The 23,766-nt window shown below is 35.8% G+C and overlaps 1 protein-coding gene across 1 annotated transcript; it reads left to right on the forward strand.

The window, feature by feature from the left end:
* The first annotated feature begins 61 nt into the window (after positions 1–61).
* On the forward strand, positions 62–23,766 carry LOC136261210 (serine/threonine-protein phosphatase 6 regulatory ankyrin repeat subunit B-like). The gene is made up of 10 exons (XM_066055184.1): positions 62–82; positions 946–1,044; positions 5,483–5,581; positions 8,036–8,134; positions 12,055–12,153; positions 16,640–16,738; positions 19,004–19,102; positions 23,288–23,410; positions 23,573–23,642; positions 23,699–23,766. Exons 1-10 carry the CDS (start codon positions 62–64, stop codon positions 23,764–23,766), a joined length of 876 nt encoding a protein of 291 aa, XP_065911256.1.

The raw sequence follows: 23,766 nt of genomic DNA on the forward strand, positions 1-23,766 counted from the left end.
ACTGCTCAGGGTCATTCATTTCAGTTATAAGCTAAACCTTACATTTCACCATTGTCCAAACATGGATGATAACCACAATAAGGTTAATATGAAAACAACTGACAGACTCACACACTTGACACTTTAGAATTCATATCATTAGATGCAACAAGCCAGGCTTACTTGTGTTATAGTTGTTGCTATAGTTAACAGTCTATCAGTCACAGTGTCCATCAAGTCTGTGCTTATCATTGCTATTCCGGGCTCTTAGTAGAAACTATTTAACAAATTACAATTGGAATTAATTGAAATAGCATTAATAGTAGCTCTCAGTGCAGTATGGTCAAGGATGGCTGGATGGATAGCCTTATTAAGATACTGTAAGTAAAATAATAGAAGCCTTAGCGATAGAGAGAAAACCACTGTCTGTATTCATGCATCATTAAAGTGGTTTCTATGTACACAGATAACCTCGAAGCACTATGGTTAATACCTGAAAGCCACACACATTTCAGCTGGTAGAAGCCCATGGAATGCGTGTAATGAATGCTAGAACACAGATTATAGTTGAAAAGATCGTTTTACAGTAAATATAAAATTTCCAGTTTAAAATATGGGGTTCGATCGAACGGGCCTGGTAGGTGACCTTCCTTGTTTCACAAATTTTTATTTCTATGATCCCTAATCAAACTTAAAAAATAAATCCTTGTATTGTGATATTGAAAAGTTCCAGCAGATAATGATTGTAATAGTGTAAATGACTATAAACAATACAATCATTGTAGTCATTTCATGGCCACCAAATGGATACCATCTACACTTTGTGACTTTTAAATGGTTTCTTATTTCACAACTTTCCTCTCAGCAATAAATTCTTGTTTGACACAATGTATAATGTTTAATTGTAACACTCATGGTAATCACATGTTAAGTGATGATAAGTAACATAATTTGTGTTGTTTACAGTATGGACGTAATCTGCTACACTGGGCATGTATGGGTGGTAACTTGGATATTGTCACCACAGCAGTAGGATTTGGTCTTGACATCAACACCGCTGATAAAGTATGTTGGTATTTCACAAGAGAATATTGTACTTGTTGTATTCATATGTGTATGTACCCATGTTAATACAGTGGACACTGTTATTCCCACATTATAGACTATTGTGATGATCAATCTTTAACAATGAATGTTATATTACATATCTTCCATTAGTCTGTATGTGCCTGTATTGTGTTTCAGTAGTCCAAACTAATTTTGTGGTTTGGATTAAAAGGACAAACTACAATTACATTTTGTGTACTGTAGCTGTTGTACAGCTTATCATTTTAATAATGTAGTGATTTTTATCAGAGTCCACATTTCCTTAGCAAATGGATTGCTCAAACTTAAATGGGTGCTACATAGTTGGATGGTAAAATCTTGCATAATTGATGTTCTACTTAAAGTTTTTATAAGGATTTTATATCTGTGGTATTGATGAAATATAGTAATGTATTATTGTATTTCAAATATGTGACCGTCTCAGCAAAAATCAGATTGTTCACACAACTTCCATATATTTTTATTTTCTCACATTATCTACAGTTCCCAAGGAATGGATCACCAAAGTGTGGTGAGTAGTTTTGGAATTATAGTGCTAGACGGTAGGAAGAGCAAAGAGATTGATTTGTACAGTGACTATACTGAAAATAAACTACAGACACTTACATTCATAGCCATAACTTCCATCAGCATTAGTCTACAATGTTGGAATTTGGCTTAAAATGTTCACCCTATTAACCAAGGTATAGTGTTAGCCCTGTAGTCACTTACGCATACAAGTATGAAGATAGTTTAGTTGAAGAAGTGACAACGATTTTGTTTACATCTCCGCAGCATCATCATAAACAAACACATGTGACATGCATGCCATTGGAGCTACAGAAACGAAACAAAGATTTTCGAACTCTCCATGAGCAGATGAATGAGATGTTGTATAGTTTGACTCTTCTTTCTCTGAGTAATGGCCTGATAAAAAGTTGTGTACGTTTTTCTTTTTGTCCTTTTTAAAATTTCGTTTTTCTTAAAGTGCATGCTTGTGCAAACAAGTTGAGGTTTTGCTGTGATGGTCACACATCATTAGTTACTGTACATGTAGTATAGAATAATTCATCCAGTCTCCTTTTGTTGTAGGATGTAGCTAAGAACCTCCTTTAACAGGAGCCTCAACAGGTTTTGGTTTGAATTAATACAAGTGAAAGGAAAATTAAATTTTTACAACTACTAGCAGTCATTGTAATAAAATGTATTTATAGGGACAATGTGGTGATGAAAGCTGTTTGAGATTTTCTATGATTTCACAGCTCGTGAAATAGTTACATTACCAGAACTTTACAATAGCAAGAATTGAGATGAGGGATACAGGCTTGCTGATTAATGATTATCCAAGTTAACTGTAACCTGAAGTGTTTTTTCAGCTGTTCACATTGTGACAGGTGATTAAACAGGCCACTTCAAGGTGGTTGCTATGTAGCACATTGTTTATGCTTTTTATGACACTGTTATGCTATAGCCAACCACCTGGGTGAAATACATAAATAGAAGTTTAATTACACACTGTTATTTTGTTACCCTTTTACTTCTCCACAGCACAAGGTTTACCCTTAAACCCGCATAATCCAGAAAACTGGATTTAAACTTAATAAATACGCATGCTTTGCACAAAGCACTGTAACTTTCAAAGTGTCCATTCTATGGACATGCAATTTATGTCATTCTACTTGTGGATTAAAATGATACCTAGAGTATTACCCTAACGCTAAATGATGAGGCCAAAACTAGCCATGAAAATAACTTTTTGGTAAGGAAACACACGAACCCTTTACATACCTTTATAAAATGGTTGATAACTTGATGATAGTTTATCCTATTGCTTTGCAACAACTTCCATTCAGTTTGTTGTGAAATTTTATATCAGGCCATATATGACTCACATGGGTAAACCCACAATCGAACTTAAACATGTGGCAAGAATTTAGAAACACAGAGACGCGACTCATCACTGTTCACTGCTTCATAACAAGTAAGCCACTGTAGTTACAGTGTTCGTTGAACCTTCTCCAAGTAGCCCATTAAATACACTTTTAATCTATGTGTATTTGTAGGCTGTAAGAATTAAGTTACCCCACCTAGAGTCGCCATGGATACCCATATTGTGTAAATATGCATTCCGAAATGTTTTCTGTGGGTTTAAGGGTTAAAGAGTTTTAGAAAGTGTTGTATACTACTTTATTGTTATTACATCATTTGCTTTTTAATGGCTTCACCACAAAAACAATATCATTGATGGGGTAGGTAGGAAAATGGGAATGAGAAAGACCAACAGAAAATTCCTTATAAAAGTAATTATATTAATGTACAGGCGGAATTTTACAGTAAAATACTTCTTTGCAGCAGTTTTGGATCCATCCGCTATAATGAGTGATACACTCTAATAGAACAGTCACTTGTATTAAAATACTCTAATAGAGCAGTCAAAAGTATTTGTTAACTATTGCACCAGTGAAAGCCTGTGAACTTGTGGTAGACCGTAGCTGGCATAGTATATAGACTAACTATGGCATCAATACTGCTCCTTCCTTGAAACTATAAATACTTGTAAAAAATTGAATCATTAAGCATGAGGAAGTTTACAATGTTAACTGACAGTGGGAAGTTATCTGAACATCTTTGTTCCTATAACGTTCAGATAAGTGAAATTGTATAACTGAAGCACGTTGATTTACAGTGGGACCTCAATCATCTGAACTAATTGGGGAAAATAGTGTTCATATGATTGAATATTACGTAAAATCAAACATCCATACATTTATATACAGAGCTTTGTTCAACTGCTCTAATAAAACATACACTTGTTGACAAAATATCCTAATTGAGCAGTCGATTTGATGTTCAAATAATCGAGAGTTTGGTTAATCGGTGTTCGGATAATTGAGGTTCCACTGCATATACAGGAGCTTCATTCAGTTACTAACAGTCATTTACTCTAATAGAGTGCACATTAATGACAAAATACTCTAATAGAACAGTCACTTTTGGCATTCAGATAATTGAGGTGTTCAGATAACTGAGGTTCAGATAAGGGAGAATCCTCTACCTGCAACCTCAAAATCAAACTCACATGATAGTATGTGGCAGCTGCAAGAGTTGAATCTTTTAGTTTCAAAGGAGAAGCTAACATTCAGTATTGATGACTTAGCTAGTCAATATACTATGCCAGCTATAGTCCATCAATTCACAGGGTTTCAGTGCAGGTCCCTGGTGGAATAGATAACAAAACATTCTTGACTGCAGGTGAATGATCTATTAGAGTATTTTAGTGAAAGAATTTTAAAATACTGCAAGAAGCATTGTGCTACCTGTATATTGACATGATGACCTTTATCAGGCTTTTCAATTTGTTGATCCTGCTTTATGTTCCCATCCTGTTCTGATTTTCCTAGACTTCTACTTATCCCAGTCACTCAGTAGAAAATTCTAAATATTTCAATAAGTGTTTCGCAGCAACTTGTCGAATGCTACATTAGCAGAGCTTATGATAACATCCGGACACTGGATAATATCCGGACCTGGACAAAATCCGGTCAAATTGCATAGATGTCTGACCATAATACAATTTGTCCAGACACAGTGTCCCATCAAAGCACAAGGAGGGAGCCTAAGGGCTGAGCTGGCATGCTATCAACAATAACAGTCACTTGGTTACTAGGAGATAGTATACATTCTTATGACCACAAATGTATATACCATTGCCAACCTCTGGTGTACTGTAACCACATAACAGCTGCAGTAAGGCATGTGACATCTTACCACTATAATGTTCATGTGCTATACTATAGTGGCATATTGGGCATTCATCTTCCACATGTCCAGTCGATTTAGGCAACTGCAATTCTGGTTTGCCAGGACATTGTGGCAGGACAACAGAGAATTGGTATCATAAGCTCTGCATTAGTCAGTATTTATCACTCACCAACAAACAAGTCATACAGTATATATACCAGTCAACCTAAAACATGTCAATTGTCTAGCAATAATATTAGCTACTATACAACTAGAAATTTCAAGGGAGAAATTTTCACTGTTTTCATGATTTGTACTGTTAATGTATGACAATTTCTGTTATCCTCAATAATAACAAGTCTAATGCTTTATGTGTTGAATCCTTAATAAATTATGATGAGCACTAAATACCATATATGGTATATGACTGTTATGCTGTACGATGAAATGTAAAGTAGAATTTTATTGAATCTCAAAATTTTATCAAAGTTTTAGGTGAGGATTTTTTGTAAGTAGGACATTTGGCTTACTGGGTTTGAGGGGGAATTTTGTAGCAATTAATTAGCATAACCATGAAAACAACAAAACTTTGAATCGTCAAAATTTTTAATTTTACAGTAACATGATAATGAGTTACTTATTATATTATTAAAACATGTGATGTGTGTTCTTACAGGATGGACGGACTCCTATTTATTATGCGGCAGCCAATGGTCATGTGCCAGTTGTCCAGTATCTACGTGAGAAAGGAGCAAAGATAAACTGTGAAGACAAAGTGAGTATACATTGGTGTTCCACTATGTGTCACCACTATGTGTTCCACTATACATATACTATTATCAACTGATCTGTATACACACATCAATTGGTGTTTACTGTTATAGTTGTTGAAACATTTTCCTTACCACTAGGGGTACATACACTAATACTGTAGAAATATACTAAACTTTGTGGTTACATACAGTGGTGTACAGTTGTACAGTAGGTTATGTTATAGAACTGGTACTTTGTACAGTGGGTCATGTAGTGTAAGCTTGTGGATATAATATACAGTTTGGACCATACACACATAGTTACTATATACAGTGTTGTGAGGTGTAGGCACTACATCCTTGTGGTATGTTAGGATAATACAACCAACAATAACATGTTTAAATGTCATGTTTGAAGTTCGACTGCCAACATTGACATTTAGCATAAAGGACCATTCGTCGTGCACCTGTCGCACAGTGACACATTAAGCCATCATGCACAAGTAGTAGTGCTGTCCAGTCAAGTGTTCAATAATCCATATTTCCTAGTGTTGATAGTGACACTTCCTTTGTGACATGGTAGAATATCTTAAAAGTCTCACAGTTTTTCCTAACTTAGGTCCTATACTATTCTGTGCCATTTTTTATCACAAAATTGCATGTTTCACTCAACTTACTGCCCATCAAACATGGTCAGAAGATAGTAATCAACATCAATAAATTTACGTATTGATGGCACGTACCATAGAGAAGTGGAAATTGCTCGACTTATGGTGGTACGCTACTTACAGTTCCTTACACTACATGTTCCCTTGCTCAAAAGGACTGATGTGCTTTGTTACTGTACAACACGTTGAAAGACTTTGTTAGGATTTAAAAGATGAATAGTTTGAGAAAAACTGTTCTGTCACCAAATATGTACAAAGGTTGCTGGAATTAATTACTAATTATTTCCAACAACCTTTGTGTATAAAGGTACATGTTAAAAATCATAATGTAATTTGATCACATTGACTATACATGGTATAATTAATATATAGTCAAGTTTCCAGTGTCTGTTAATCACAGTGATGATCACAGTTGTGCTGGTATGTGTCCTAGTGTTCTAATTGGACAATAAAGTTTTGCTAATGTTGAAAAGTGTACAGATATACTATAGTTGGGACTTCTGAATATTAAGTATCTAATGTACTGATCGTAATTTTCATATTCCGTGTTTTTGTTTGTATATTTCACTGACACTTCCTAATAGTGCTGTTTTTAAACCAGGCGTGTGCCCACAGCTGGCCGAAGGCCGGCTGTGGGCGGTTTACTGAAATTGTTTTCGTAAAACCGTGTGTGTACCTACCTATGTTTGTTTGTCCATATGCACCCACGTGAGCAAAAACATTAAAAATGATAAAAAGCAGTCAGCATGTAAGGATTGAAAGCTAAATTAAGTCTGTAGTAAACTTCCACACACATAATTTGAGGTGGTTCTTCTCGGCGGTCTGAAATATGGATATGGCGACTCTTCATATACTTCTTAAATGGTCTTCCCTTTCGGTTTTATAGACGTTTAACAACTTTAAAAACAACACTGAAGACCTCTTAGGTTACCAGAGGTAGCGTATCCTTTGGGTTGAAGGGGGGTTACCCATATTTACGCGAACAAAAATGAAGGGCAGCCTCAAGGCTTTCTCTAAACAATTTGCATGAGAAAACACGATAGACACACTATAAAACAAATGAGAAGTGCGTAATTTGAGGTTTAAAGTGGTTTGTTATAGTTACATTTCCTTAGCAGTGTATAGTAATGTAATTATTGAATTACAAAATATTTCATGGATTAAGAAATATGCTAAATTACAGTATTTACAATTCTAATTATCTAATTGAATTAATTATAACTATAGCATGAATATAAACTAAATTATATACCTGGCTGATTAATTACCTATTTAGTTAAAATGGGATAGTATTAATTGCATGGACGTAGCACAACATCAACTTGTTAATACCAACATCACAAGTATAGGGTAGAGACCAAACATGAGGATATTAGTGATGCTACTACTAAGGTCTGAGTGCACCAACTTACTGTAGAACATGGTTCATGCATATAGTCACTAAATTATATTTTTGAAATGTACATACAAATATGAACTTTGTTGACTAGGTGTTAAATTTGCTTAATAGTATACAGTGAACATGTTGGAAGTGTGAATATGTGAATTGTTTGGAAAGTCTCTAACCATTTCAGTTACCTGTTAGCAGGTCTATTAGTGGATTTTATTTAAAGACTTCATTATCTCCCCAATATCAAACCACACTATGCACACTATGTTCTAACTTGTAACAGTAATGGTAAATTTCTCCAGTAATAATTTTAATCTTATTGAGACATATACATGGTACGTACACAAAATGTCCTGTACACAGTACATTTACTATTGACATTGTGAAATTGTAATAATCATGTTTTGTTTGACTTTTAGAATGGTGATACACCCTTACACAAGGCAGCATCTTGGGGGCATCTTGCAGCTGTGAAATACATCACAGACCATGGAGCCAATATTCATGCAGTGAACGAAGTGAGTCATAAGTGTTAACCATCCAATGAGAAATGTTTATTGTAGTGTAACAATGTGAAGTATTCTTTATCACATTTTAGTGACACAAATCACTGGTATGGATACATGTCATATTAGGGTAGGTAAAAACAGAGGACCTGAGGACCAGGGGACCCAACTTTTTGGAATTTCATACATATGATTATTGCTATAACCCAATAGTACATTGTATACTTAATAATGACCCATCAGTTTATTTTATTATTGTTTCATCAGAACACTCCATACAACACACTGATTGTGTGTTGTACACAGTTTCTATTTAAATGTTGTGGTGTGTATGTACAACAGGTTTAAATTCTCTCACTGACTGTAATAAGTACAGTTATCATAGAGTATGATAGGTACTGTATAATAGGGATCATGGAGGTTTGGCTTTTTAAACCAGATGTGCACCCACGCCGGCTTTCAGCCAGCTGTGGGCACGTGTATGGTTTACTGGTTTCAATTGTTTTCATAAAAGTGTGTGTGTACTTATCTACCTATCTCCATCTATCTATGTTTGTCCGTATGCACCCACGTGAGCAAAATCGTTAAATGATAAAAGCAGCTTGCACATAAGAAGTAAAATTAAGTGTAATAAGCTTCCACACAGGTAAATTGTACTCTGAAGTGGTTTCTACTCACCAGTGTGATACTGGTGTAGCTACTTCACTCAGACTTTGTGAACTTCCCTTCAGGTTTTACAGACATTTAACAACTGAAAAACAGCAGTACAGGCCTTGTGGACTACCAGGAATAGCTTATTTCTTCGAGTTGAAAGGGTGCGTGTCCTTACAAGAGAAAATGAAGAGCACCTTTGAGGCTTCGTCGAGAGAATTTGTGGGTAAAACACAATAGTCAAACTATAAAACAGTTTGGAAGATACTTCTGTGTGTAATGTGTGTTAAATGCGGTTTGTTTAGCAAGCGCTTCCTTAGCAGTGCGTAGGAACATATTGAAGAACTACAAAAGTTATGATAAATTTATGAAATCCAAAATTACAATTAATCAATGATGTATTGCAGTTTATGTAAAACAATAAATCTATTTCCTTAGTGAGTATACTAATTGTAGAGGTGTTTCTCGTGCTGTTCATATAAGGTGGAACATACGTACCTGAAAATAAGCACCTCATTAATTGATTGCTGGGGCACATATTCATTGACTCAGTCAAGACACAAAGTAGTGTGTTGTTCAGTCATGGATCTGGTGTGGTCACATGACAGACAAGTGTGTGTTATACAGGAACTGGAATAATATGTTTACTTTGGTTATGTTCAGCCAGGGTTGGTTATATCATACAGTAGAGTAGTGTGGTGTATTAACTTTCTTACACAAAATATTGACCAGAAACCAATGTCACAATGCCTCTTGCCAGTATTGGTTAGGTAGAATCAAGCCTAAAAGTATCTTCAAAGTAGCCAAAAACACTTTCAAGAAGTTGTTATGTAATTCAACAAAAACATTTCACAGAAATTTCATGGCTAGCTGCCTGGCTAATGCCTTCAGACAAGTGTATTTTACTGATGGCTAAGGCTTTACTTTTTCACTGTTAAGTGTCGCTTCAGCCTGACAGGTGCCTTTTGGCACACCACAGTACGTACAATGTATGCATCATGGACTTACCTTTGTCCTCCTTTGTGTCCCATTTCTTTTTGCTGATAATGCTAAGTTTGCAATTCATGGTAGCACACTTTGGCTTTCCTCTGCTAACTAGCTATTACATTTGTAACGGAAATTGTCTGTATTTTCAAATTGATTTCAGAGGCACTGCTTGTTATGTTCTTCATTTGTAACGCTGTGTAACAGGCTGAACATAGCTAAAAACGAAGTGTAGGGCAACTACAGTTTTCAGTATTTGATAGTTGGGGTATGCATTCAAACATAAATTTTATGGAGCCATTCTTCTTTTGATGTGGTATGTATGAGTTGATCACCAGTCCTACTGTAATTGTGATACAAAAAGTAAACAAACAATTACAAGGTAAAATTAGATGTTAGAGTTTATACATGGTCACTAGTATATATCTTCAGGTGCAGGCAGGCCCGTACGCAGGAATTTCAAAAAGGGGTTCTAAATTGAAGTGGTAGGCAATCCCAGATGCAGGGGTCTGTGTCCCCAGACGCTGAAAAAGGTTTAATATTCAATGTCCTGAGAATAGCCTCAAATTGCTTAAATGCAGAAATGCATGCACTGATTAAATAAACTTCTCACATATCATTGTGTTGACTGACAAGGCCGGCTCTGGAGGGGGGGCCAAGTAGGCCATGGCCCACCCAACATTTTCCCAACTACAGTAAACTTGACTAGCATCTAGCAGACTGACAGTACGAGAAGCCATACACTTACGAGTGCCAAGTCTGCTGCTTTTTTTTAGTAAAACTTACACTTGAACTTACCAAAAACTATACTAAGCACTAGTCTGTACTGCATGAAATAGGTTAGAGAACTTAGATACTGTGCTACAAGTCTGCCAATCTCTCAACCACGGAGTATTACGGAAAAGTCTTGGCAAGAGTATGCATCAAAATATTTGTGGGTGCCTTATTGTCTATGTGGTACAATTTAGGCCACACCACTGTTACAGTATCAGTACTGTGGTCATTATTCATCTAGCAAGTGGCCAATAAGCTTAGATTGAATGCAGCTGTTAATGAACAAATTATTGATTGTAATATTGGATAACTATGCCCAACTGAAATTAGGATAAATTTGCTTCTAGATGGCATTTCTTTAAAAAATTTCCTTGTGGGCATGCCCCCAGACCCCCCTATCAGGAGCATACTATGCATGCTGAGTGTGCTTCACACACTACCTACCACCAACCATGCATGGATGGCCCACCCAACCCAATTTTTCCAGAGCCGGCCAACATGGGCCATCGCACACTAATACAAACAAGAGATTAAAGTAATGGATGTACACTCCAGCATTTCTAAGACTGCTCAGGGTCATTCATTTCAGTTATAAGCTAAACCTTACATTTCACCATTGTCCAAACATGGATGATAACCACAATAAGGTTAATATGAAAACAACTGACAGACTCACACACTTGACACTTTAGAATTCATATCATTAGATGCAACAAGCCAGGCTTACTTGTGTTATAGTTGTTGCTATAGTTAACAGTCTATCAGTCACAGTGTCCATCAAGTCTGTGCTTATCATTGCTATTCCGGGCTCTTAATAGAAACTATTTAACAAATTACAATTGGAATTAATTGAAATAGCATTAATAGTAGCTCTCAGTGCAGTATGGTCAAGGATGGCTCGATGGATAGCCTTATTAAGATACTGTAAGTAGAATAATAGAAGCCTTAGCGATAGAGAGAAAACCACTGTCTGTATTCATGCTTCATTAAAGTGGTTTCTATGTACACAGATAACCTCAAAGCACTATGGTTAATACTTGAAAGCCACACGCATTTCAGCTGGTAGAAGCCCATGGAATGCGTGTAATGAATGCTAGAACACAGATTATAGTTGAAAAGATCGTTTTACAGTAAAAATAAAATTTCCAGTTTAAACTATGAGGTTCGACTGAACCCCCCTGGGTACGGGCCTGGTAGGTGACCTTCCATGTTTCACAAATTTTTATTTCTATGATCTCTAATCAAACTTAAAAAATAAATCCTTGCACTTGTGATATTAAAAAGTTCCAGCAGATAATGATTGTAATAGTGTAAATGACTATAAACAATACAATCATTGTAGTCATTTCATGGCCACCAAATGGATACCATCTACACTTTGTGACTTTTAAATGGTTTCTCATTTCACAGCTTTCCTCTCAACAATAAATTATTGTTTGACACAATGTATAATGTTTAATTTTAACACTCATGGTAATCACATGTTAGGTGATGATAAGTAACATAACTTGTGTTGTTTACAGCTTGGACGTAATCTGCTACACGACGCATGTCTTGGTGGTAACCTGGATATTGTCACCACAGCAGTAGGATTAGGTCTTGACATAAACAGCACTGATGAAGTATGTTGGTATTTCACAAGTGAATATTGTACTTGTTGTATTCATATGTGTATGTACCCATGTTAATACAGTGGACACTGTTATTCCCACATTATAGACTATTGTTATGATCGATCTTTAACAATGAATGTTATATTACATATCTTCCATTAGTCTGTATGTGCCTGTATTGTGTTTCAGTAGTCCAAACTAATTTTGTGGTTTGGATTAAAAGGACAAACTACAATTACATTTTGTGTATGTACAGCTTATCTTTTTAATAATGTAGTGATTTTTGTCAGAGTCCACATTTCCTTAGCAAATAGATTGCTCAAACTTAAATGGGTGCTACATAGTTGGATGCTAAAATCTTGCATAATTGATGTTCTACTTAAAGTTTTTATAAGGATTTTATATCTGTGGTATTGATGAAATATAGTAATGTAATATTGTATTTCAAATATGTGACCGTCTCAGCAAAAATCAGACTTGTTCACACAACTTCCATATATTTTTATTTTCTCACATTATCTACAGTGCCCAAGGAATGGATCACCAAAGTGTAGTGAGAAGTTTTGGAATTATAGCGCTAGACGGTAGGAAGAGCAAAGAGATTGATTTGTACAGTGACTATACTGAAAATAAACTACAGACACTTACATTCATAGCCATAACTTCCATCAGCATTAGTCTACAATGTTGGAATTTGGCTTAAAATGTTCACCCTATTAACCAAGGTATAGTGTTAGCCCTGTAGTCACTTACGCATACAAGTATGAAGGCAGTTTAGTTGAAGAAGTGACAACGATTTTGTTTACATCTCCGCAGCATCATCATAAACAAACACATGTGACATGCATGCCATTGGAGCTACAGAAACGAAACAAAGATTTTCGAACTCTCCATGAGCAGATGAATGAGATGTTGTATAGTTTGACTCTTCTTTCTCTGAGTAATGGCCTGATTAAAACTTGTGTACGTTTTTCTTTTTGTTCTTTTAAAATTTCGTTTTTCTTAAAGTGCATGCTTGTGCAAACAAGTTGAGGTTTTGCCGTGATGGTCACACATCATTAGTTACTGTACATGTAGTATAGAATGATTCATCCAGTCTCCTTTTGTTGTAGGATGTAGCTAAGAACCTCCTTTAACAGGAGCCTCAACAGGTTTTGGCTTGAATTAATACAAGTGAAAGGAAAATTAAATTTTTACAAGCTACTAGCAGTCATTGTAATAAAATGTGTTTAAAGGGACAATATGGTGATGAAAGCTGTTTGAGATCTTCTATGATTTCACAGCCCGTGAAATAGTTACATTACCAGAACTTTACAATAGCAAGAATTGAGATGAGGGATACAGGCTTGCTGATTAATAATTATCCAAGTTAACTGTAACCTGAAGTGTTTTTTCAGCTGTTCACATTGTGACAGGTGATTAAACAGGCCACTTGAAGGTGGTTGCTATGTAGCACATTGTTTATGCTTTTTATGACACTGTTATGCTATAGCCAACCACCTGGGTGAAATACATAAATAGAATTTTAATTACACACTGTTATTTTATTACCCTTTTACTTTTCCACAGCACAAGGTTAACCCTTAAACCCACATAATCCAGAAAACTGTATTTAAACTTAATAAATACGCATGCTTTGCACAAAGCACTGTAACTTTCAAAGTGTCCATTCTATGGATATGCAATTTATGTCATTCTACTTGTGGATTAAAATGATACCTAGGGTATTACCCTAACGCTAAATGATGAGGCCAAAACTAGCCGTGAAAATAACTTTTTGGTAAGGAAACTCACGAACCCTTTACATACCTTTATAAAATGGTTGATAACTTGATGGTAGTTTATCCTATCACTTTGCAACAACTTCCATTCAGTTCGTTGGGAAATTTTATATCAGGCCATATATGACTCACATGGGTAAACCCACAATCGAACTTAAACATGTGGCAAGAATTTAGAAACACAGAGACGCGACTCATCACTGTTCACTGCTTCATAACAAGTAAGCCATTGTAGTTACAGTGTTCGTTTAACCTTCTCCAAGTAGCCCATTAAATACACTTTTAATCTATGTGTATTTGTAGGCTGTAAGAATTAAGTTACCCCACCTAGTGTTGCCATGTATGCCCATATTGTGTAAATATGCATTCCTAAAAGTTTTCTGTGGGTTTAAGGGTTAAAGAGTTTTAGAAAGTGTTGTATACTACTTTATTGTTATTACATCATTTGCTTTTTAATGGCTTCACAATATCATTGATGGGGTAGGTAGGAAAATGGGAATGAGAAAGACCAACAGAAAATTCCTTATAAAAGTAATTATATTAATGTACAGGCGGAATTTTACAGAAAAATACTTCTTTGCAGCAGTTTTGGATCCATCCGCTATGATGAGTGATACACTCTAATAGAACAGTCACTTGTATTAAAATACTCTAATAGAGCAGTCAAAAGTATTTGTTAACTATTGCACCAGTGAAAGCCTGTGAACTTGTGATAGACCATAGCTGGCATAGTATATAGACTAACTATGGCATCAATACTGCTCCTTCCTTGAAACTATAAAAACTTGTAAAAAATTGAATCATTAAGCATGAGGAAGTTTACAAAGCTAACTGACAGTGGGAAATTATCTGAACATCTTTGTTCCTATAGCGTTCAGATAAGTGAAATTGTATAACTGAAGCGTGTTGATTTACAGTGGAACCTCAATGATCTGAACTAATTGGGGGGAAATAGTGTTAATATGATTGAATATTACGTAAAATCGAACATCCATACACTTATATACAGAGCTTTGCTCAACTGCTCTAATAAAACATACACTTGTTGACAAAATATCCTAATTGAGCAGTCGATTTGTTGTTCAAATAATGGAGAGTTTGGTTAATCGGTGTTCGGATAATTGAGGTTCCACTGTATATACAGGAGCTTCATTCAGTTACTAACAGTCATTTACTCTAATAGAGTGCACATTAATGACAAAATACTCTAATAGAACAGTCACTTTTGGCATTCAGATAATTGAGGTGTTCAGATAACTGAGGTTCAGATAAGGGAGAATCCTCTACCTGCAACCTCAAAATAAAATGCACATGATAGTATGTGGCAGCTGCAAGAGTTGAATCTTTTAGTTTCAAAGGAGAAGCTAACATTTAGTATTGATGACTTAGCTAGTCAATATACTATGCCAGCTATAGTCCATCAATTCACAGGGTTTCAGTGCAGGTCCCTGGTGGAATAGATAACAAAACATTCTTGATTACATTGTTTTAGCAGGTGAATGATCTATTAGAGTATTTTAGTGAAAGAATTTTAAAATACTGCAAGAAGCATTGTGCTACCTGTATATTGACATGATGACCTTTATCACGCTTTTCAATTTGTTGATCCTGCTTTATGTTCCCATCCTGTTCTGATTTTCCTAGAATTCTACTTATCCCAGTCACTTAGTAGAAAATTCTAAATATTTCAATAAGTGTTTCGCAGCAACTTGTTGAATGCTACATTAGCAGAGCTTATGATAACATCCGGACACTGGATAACATCCGGACACTGGATAACATCCAGACACTGGATAACATCCGGACCTGGACAAAATCCAGTCAAATTGCATAGATGTCTGACCATAATACAATTTGTCCAGACACAGTGTCCCATCAAAGCACAAGGAGGGAGCCTAATGGCTGAGCTGGCATGCTATCAACAATAACAGTCACTTGGTTGCTAGGAGATAGTATACATTCTTATGACCACAAATGTATATACCATTGTCAACCTCTGGTGTACTGTAACCACATAACAGCTGCAGTAAGGCATGTGACATCTTACCACTATAATGTTCATGTGCTATACTATAGTGGCATATTGGGCATTCATCTTCCACATGTCCAGTCCATTTAGGCAACTACAATTCTGGTTTGCCAGGACATTGTGGCAGGACAACAGAGAATTCGTATCATAAGCTCTGCATTAGTCAGTATTTATTACTCACCAACAAACAAGTCATACAGCATATATACCAGTCAACCTAAAACATGTCAATTGTCTAGCAATAATACAACTACCACCAGTGAAGTATTAGCTACTATACAACTAGAAATTTCAAGGGAGAAATTTTCACTGTTTTCATGATTTGTACTGTTTATGTATGACAATTTCTGTTATCCTCAATAATAACAAGTCTAATGCTTTATGTGTTGAATCCTTAATAAATTATGATGAGTACTAAATACCATATATGGTATATGACTGTTATGCTGTACGGTGAAATGTAAAGTAGAATTTTTATTAATCTCAAAATTTTATCAAAGTTTTAGGTGAGGATTTTTTGTAAGCAGGACATTTGGCTTACTGGTTTTGAGGGGGGATTTTGTAGCAATTAATTAGCATAACCATGAAAACAACAACTTTGAATCTTCAAACATTTTAATTTTACAGTAACATGATAATGAGTTACTTATTATATTATTAAAACATGTGATGTGTGTTCTTACAGAATGGACAGACTCCTATTTATTATGCGGCAACCCATGGTCATGTGCCAGTTGTCCAGTATCTACGTGAGAAAGGAGCAAAGATAAACTGTGAAGACAAAGTGAGTATACATCGGTGTTCCACTATGTGTCACCACTATGTGTTCCACTATACATATACTATTATCAACTGATCTGTATACACACATCAATTGGTGTTTACTGTTATAGTTGTTGAAACATTTTCCTTACCACTAGGGGTACATACACTAATAGTGTAGAAATATACTAAACTTTGTGGTTACATACAGTGGTGTACAGTAGTACAGTAGGTTATGTTATAGAACTGGTACTTTGTACAGTGGGTCATGTAGTGTAAGCTTGTGGATATAATATACAGTTTGGACCATACACACATAGTTACTATATACAGTGTTGTGAGGTGTAGGCACTACATCCTTGTGGTATGTTAGGATAGTACAACCAACAATAACATGTTTAAATGTCATGTTTGAAGTTCGACTGTCAATATTGACATTTAGCATAAAGGACCATTCGTCGTGCACCTGTCACACAGTGACACATTAAGCCATGCACAAGTAGTAGTGCTGCCCAGTCAAGTATTCAATAATCCATATTTCCTAGTGTTGATAGTGACACTTCCTTTGTGACATGGTAGAATATCTTAAAAGTCTCACAGTTTTTCCTAACTTAAGTCCTATACTATTCTGTGCCATTTTTTATCACAAAATTGCATGTTTCACTCAACTTACTGCCCATCAAACATGATCAGAAGATAGTAATCAACATCAATAAATTTACGTATTTTGATGGCACGTACCATAGAGAAGTGGAAACTGCTTGACTTATGGTGGTACATTACTTACAATAATAGATGAATAGTTTGAGAAAAACTGTTCTGTCACCAAATATTTACAAAGGTTGCTGGAATTAATTACTAATTATTTCCAACAACCTTTGTGTATAAAGGTACATGTTAAAAATCATAATGTAATTTGATCCCATTGACTATACACCCCCTGTACGTGGTATAATTAATATACAGTCAAGTTTCCATAGTGTCAGTTAATTACAGTAATAATCACAGTTGTGCTGGTATGTGTCCTAGTGTTGTAATTGGACAATAAAGTTTCGCTAATGTTGAAAAGCCGGCCAAAGGCCAGCCGTGTGCCCACAGCTGGCCTTTGGCCGGCTGTGGGTGGTTTACTGAAATTGTTTTGTAAAACCGTGTGTGTACCTATCTATGTTTGTTTGTCCATATGCACCCACGTGAGCAAAAACATTAAATGATAAAAAGCAGTCAGCATGTAAGGATTGAAAGCTAAATTAAGTCTGTAGTAAACCTCCACACACATAATCTGAGGTGGTTCTTCTCGGCGGTCTGAAATATGGATATGGCGACTCTTTATATACTTCTTAAACGGTCTTCCCTTTCGGTTTTATAGATGTTTAACAACTTTAAAAACAACACTGAAGGCCTCTTAGGTTACCAGAGGTAGCGTATCCTTCGGGTTGAAGGGGGTGTTACCCATATTTACGCAAACAAAAATGAAGGGCAGCTTCAAGGCTTTCTCTAAACAATTTGCATGAGAAAACACGATAGACACACTATAAAACAAAATGAGAAGTGCGTAATTTGAGGTTTAAAGTGGTTTGTTATAGTTACATTTCCTTAGCAGTGCATAGTAATGTAATTATTGAATTACAAAATAATTCATGGATTAAGAAATATGCTAAATTACCGTATTTATAATTCTAATTATCTAGTTGAATTAATTACAACTATAGCATGAATATAAACTAAATTATATACCTGGCTAATTAATTACCTATTTAGTTAAAATGGGATAGTATTAATTGCATGGACGTAGCACAACATCAACTTGTTAATACCAACCTCACAAGTATAGGGTAGAGACCAAATATGAGGATATTAGTGATGCTACTACTAAGGTCTGAGTGCACCAACTTACTGTAGAACATGGTTCATGCATATAGTCACTAAATTAGATTTTTGAAATGTACATACAAATATGAACTTTGTTGACTAGGTGTTCAATTTGCTTAATAGTATACAGTGAACATGTTGGAAGTGTGAATATGTGAATTGTTTGGAAAGTCTCTAACCATTTCAGTTACCTGTTAGCAGGTCTATTAGTGGATTTTAAAGACTTCATTATCTCCCCAATATCAAACCACACTATGCACACCATGTTCTAACTTGTAACAGTAATGGTAAATTTCTCCAGTAATAATTTTAATCTTATCGAGACATATACATGGTACGTACACAAAATGTCCTGTACACAGTACATTTACTATTGACATTGTGAAATTGTAATAATCATGTTTTGTTTGACTTTTAGGATGGTTATACGCCCTTACACACGGCGGCATATAATGGGTCTCTTTCAGCTGTGAAATACATCACAGACCATGGAGCCAGTATTCATGCAATGAACAAAGTGAGTCATACATGTTAACCATACAATGAGAAATGTTTATTGTAGTGTAACAATGTGAAGTATTCTTTATCACATTTTAGTGACACAAATCACTGGTATGGGTACATGTCATATTAGGGTAGGTAAAAACAGAGGACCCGAGGACCAGTGGACCCAACTTTTTGGAATTTTATACCCTTCACAATATTCTATAATTGTACTAGGTACCTTTGCAAGTAGTCTTGCATGACCAATCCACTTTTCCCCGTCACAGTGTCTCACATGATGTTTAAACCAATTAGTAATTATAAGTGCCTCGGTGAAAAGAGAAATAGCAATTACTAGCTAAGCAAGTTTCAGTCCAGCAGCTCAGCATTCAACCAGACTTCATTAATCGTTGTGCATTTGTACAATGTTTCTAAATTTTAGTAGTGAGTCGACACAATAGCCTAGTCTACTCATTGACTAGTATACTCATTGACTAGTATGCTCATTGACTAGTATACTCATTGACTAGTATACTCATTGACTAGTATACTCATTGACTAGTATACTCATTGACTAGTATGCTCATTGACTAGTATACTCATTGACTAGTATACTCATTGACTAGTATACTCATTGACTAGTATACTCATTGACTAGTATGCTCATTGACTAGTATACTCATTGACTAGTATGCTCATTGACTAGTATGCTCATTGTACAGCAGGCTATAAATGCAGTCAGTTTCACATTTTTTCAGAGGCACTTACGATTTCTAATTGGTTTAACATCGTGTGAAATCACCGTGACGGGGAAAAAGTGGATTGGCCATACAGGACTACTTGCAGAAGTTCCTAGTACAAGTATAGAATAGTGTGAAGTGTACAAAATCCAAGAAGAGTTGGTCCCCAGGTCCTTAGTCCTTGGGTCCACTGTTTTTACCTACCCGTCATAATATGTGTACACATGACACAATTTTGATGAGTGTTATATGTGACTGACTAAATTTACAAGTATAGTCCCACCAAAATATTATCCACTATATGGTAGTGTAGTTTGACCTAACCAGGTAGATGTGTTGTATAGGTAGTTGTTGATGTTATGAGTTGTAATAATAGTGGATAACAAGTTGTGTATGATCTGTGTTATTGTGGTACACATTAAAAGGTCCACATATTTAATGATTTACACATGGAACACACTACAGTGGAACTGCAGTTATCCGAACCCCTTGGAACCAGAGGTGGTCCATAAGTCTGAAAAGTCTGTATCTCTGAAACTGGTATAAATAACATTAAAATAGCATAATCAATTTTTTAAAAATATCAGTACTTTCAACTACCCTAATAGAACAGTCACTACTCTAATAGAGCAGTCATTTCCATAATTTGGTTAACTGAGAATCTGGATAAGTGGTGTCCAGATAACTGAGGTTCCACTGTATTATATAGTTTACCCTCACCTTCCTTAACAATCATCTTGTAGCTGATAGTGGTCCAGTGTAGCTACACAGTTCCTGTATACCTGTAGTAACATGGTTGAGTAGTGTTTATGGCTGTAGTGAAGTGTGCACACAATTAATAATAATTTCTCTTAGTACTTATAACATTGTACCAAGAGTTCACATTTAATATTGTGATGGGGTATGATCCAACTTAATGGTGTCACAAGATACACTACATTAAGTGATGATGTAACATTATATACCGTATTGCCTTGAATTACGGCCAGTCTCATATAAACACCTGGTCCCGTTTAGTCACCAGGGGTATACAGCATCATAACAGAAATAAATGCCGGGTCTTGAATATACGCCGGATCTCAAACGTCTAGTGCAGTCACTATTTTTAACAATTCCGGGCGGTGGTATAAATGATGAAGTGAAGAATGTTTTATAGAGTTCCTTTTAAACTTGAATCTGTGAAATATGCTAAGGAAAACATCAAGGAGAGTCCAGGAGAGTACAACATCAAGGTATGAAGTTGACTCATGAATGCTGATCAGGTATATAAACACCGATCTCATATAGTCGCCGGTCTCGTTTAGGAGCCAGGGTAAAAAGTTGCTTGAAAGAAATAAACGCCCAGGCCTTAATTCAAAACAATACGGTAATTGTACATGTGTTAATGTATTGTAGTTATGACAACAAGTGTTGTGCAGACTGGGTTCAGTTAAGTGACATCAGAACATGTAACATTAACTAATGTACATGGTGAAAATCAACATTTTGTAACAGTACAACAAGTACTTTACACTGCTCATATCTCTAATGTATGAACCTAATCAATCACTACACTACAGTTTGATAATCACCCACTATTGTACAGTCATAGCCGCGATGTGGACAAGATCATAACTTTTTGTTATGCATGACAATAGAACATCTCATCATTACCCCACACTGGCCACACATGATACACATGTGACATTAATGAGGTGTCATATTATAACGTGTACCACTCTGCGTGGGCAGTTCAAAGGTGCCGCCAGTGCCATAATTTGTATATAGCACTGTTTCATACTGCAGCGAGTATGTTATAACGTATAATGCACTGGCTGCGGTTTTGTGCAGCATTGCACAAGTGCTAGACCACTACGACACCTCACCTAATAGGTGGAAAGACACCTCATAGATCACTTTAATTCTTTTATAGCCTGACATGTAAAAGTCGATTGTGGGCCATATATATGTTTAATGTTTATCAAGCAGCCAGTGGCGATTGAAACAGTCAACACGGTAGCCACAACTCTAGTCTACATACATAAAAATGTACTTATACACCTTACTAGTCTGTTGCCATCTGAACCTAGATAAAACCATAGTCCACTCTGGCAATGATTGACTCAATAAAACTGTTATATTCTAAATAATACTCACCATTATGTTCAATTGTAGCAACCAGTTTTTGTCAAGATTCGAGTTTAGCCAGTATGGATAGTAAGAATTAAACTAGTATTGTTTAGTAGTTAGGTTTTGTTTACTTAAACCGTCTATTAGCTGCTTTTTTCGCTGGAGAGAGTCACTATGGGCAATTGAGTGATCACGTATGCTGAGCACAACATGATGAGAATTGAACAGCAAATGTACGTTATTGATATGCCCATAGCGTACTAGCTTTCAACATCTCAGGTGGCTGTGGTACTGTAGAGGGAACGTCACTGCAATGTTCGGCTATTTCACCCACAATCCATGTTAGAAACCTGGTCTTTATAAGAGTTTCAGCTGTCTAATGAGACTCTCCTCACCTATTAGGTGAGTGGCACATAACAATTATACAATGTGCACTTGTGCTCTGCCTGTGTAAACGCACTTGCCTTTGGGCCTGACGGCTCGTGTGTTTATATTAGGCAGAGCACTTCTGCCCGCTGCAACAAATTCAAGTTACACCTTGTAATATTTTGGCAGTCCACCAAGCCATACAAGTGCTAAAGTTGCACAATTGTGACAGGCATTTGGGCTTTACATAATTACTCAGTAATTTTCACTTTCATTCAGCCTGCTACAATGACTGGGAATCATTTTGTTGTGCTGCAAATGCCGCATCTTCAATAGTAGCCACATAATATTGTTTTCAAGCCTCGAGTAGTGGTCAAGTTTGAATAGTTGCCACATGGATTTTTTGAAGTAAGGCAATAAATGCTGTAGTGTTTAACCAAGTAAATGTGGTAATCTCTGGTGTTTAGTCCCATTGACAACAAATGTATACTTTTTTACTTTTGACATTATGTAAACTAATGACATAAAGATGACAAATTGTGATCATAATAGGTAGACTTTGTAGCACTGAAGCATAACATGTTAGGTAAAAAAATAATGGAGAAACATTATTGCTCTTATTAAAATCAAAAGGGTAATAATTTAAAAATTGCTAAATACAATGTACTGCATGATGTCATTAAATTTCTACATGAATAATAATTTTCACAGACAATGATTTGCAGTTTAACATCATTATTCTACCCATTATGCTAACATTGTAGTTGTAGGCACCTGTTATTGTAAGAATTATGCCAGTATATTTGGTTGGTGTCTAGATCAAGTGTTGGTGAACTATCAATTAGGTGCTGGCTTATTATATTGTATGGTCTTATTTGGTATGATTGTGGTTTGGTAAATTTCTTGATCTGTCAATCTATAATCCTCACCAAACAAGTCACTGATAGACACATTATGTGATGTCCAGCTACATGTACAGTATTCACTTTGTTTACCATCTACAGGGAGGAGAAACACCGCTGTTGAGTGCAGTGAAGGGAAGTTTTTCATTGAGGAGAGCTGACAGTTGCAAGGTGGTGAAATATTTTGTTGAACATAAGAAGATGGGGATCACACAATTTAGTCAGGTAATTCAGAGTTAGTGTCTTTGGTTTGGCATGTACCTGTTTCCATTTACTGTCTAACTCCTTGTTGACTATAACTTAAATATATCACTAGACATTACATTAGACACATTCACCCTCCCAGATTACAGTACTCCCATATTTTGCATTGTTATTATTTTACAGGAAGTACGACAAAAAATTCACAAGATGATAGCAGAAGCAGGAAGTGATGAGGAAGATGACACAGTAGAAGGTGGGATACTAATACTGTCATGGCAACACTGTGTGGGGAATGTATTATAATAACAGTACCTTCATATGATAAAACTCTTAATGATCAGTGTGCTGTACAATGTGTACAACTGTTGGAATATTAA

The sequence above is a fragment of the Dysidea avara genome, chromosome 7, assembly GCF_963678975.1.
Source record: "Dysidea avara chromosome 7, odDysAvar1.4, whole genome shotgun sequence".
NCBI classification, from domain to species: domain Eukaryota; kingdom Metazoa; phylum Porifera; class Demospongiae; order Dictyoceratida; family Dysideidae; genus Dysidea; species Dysidea avara.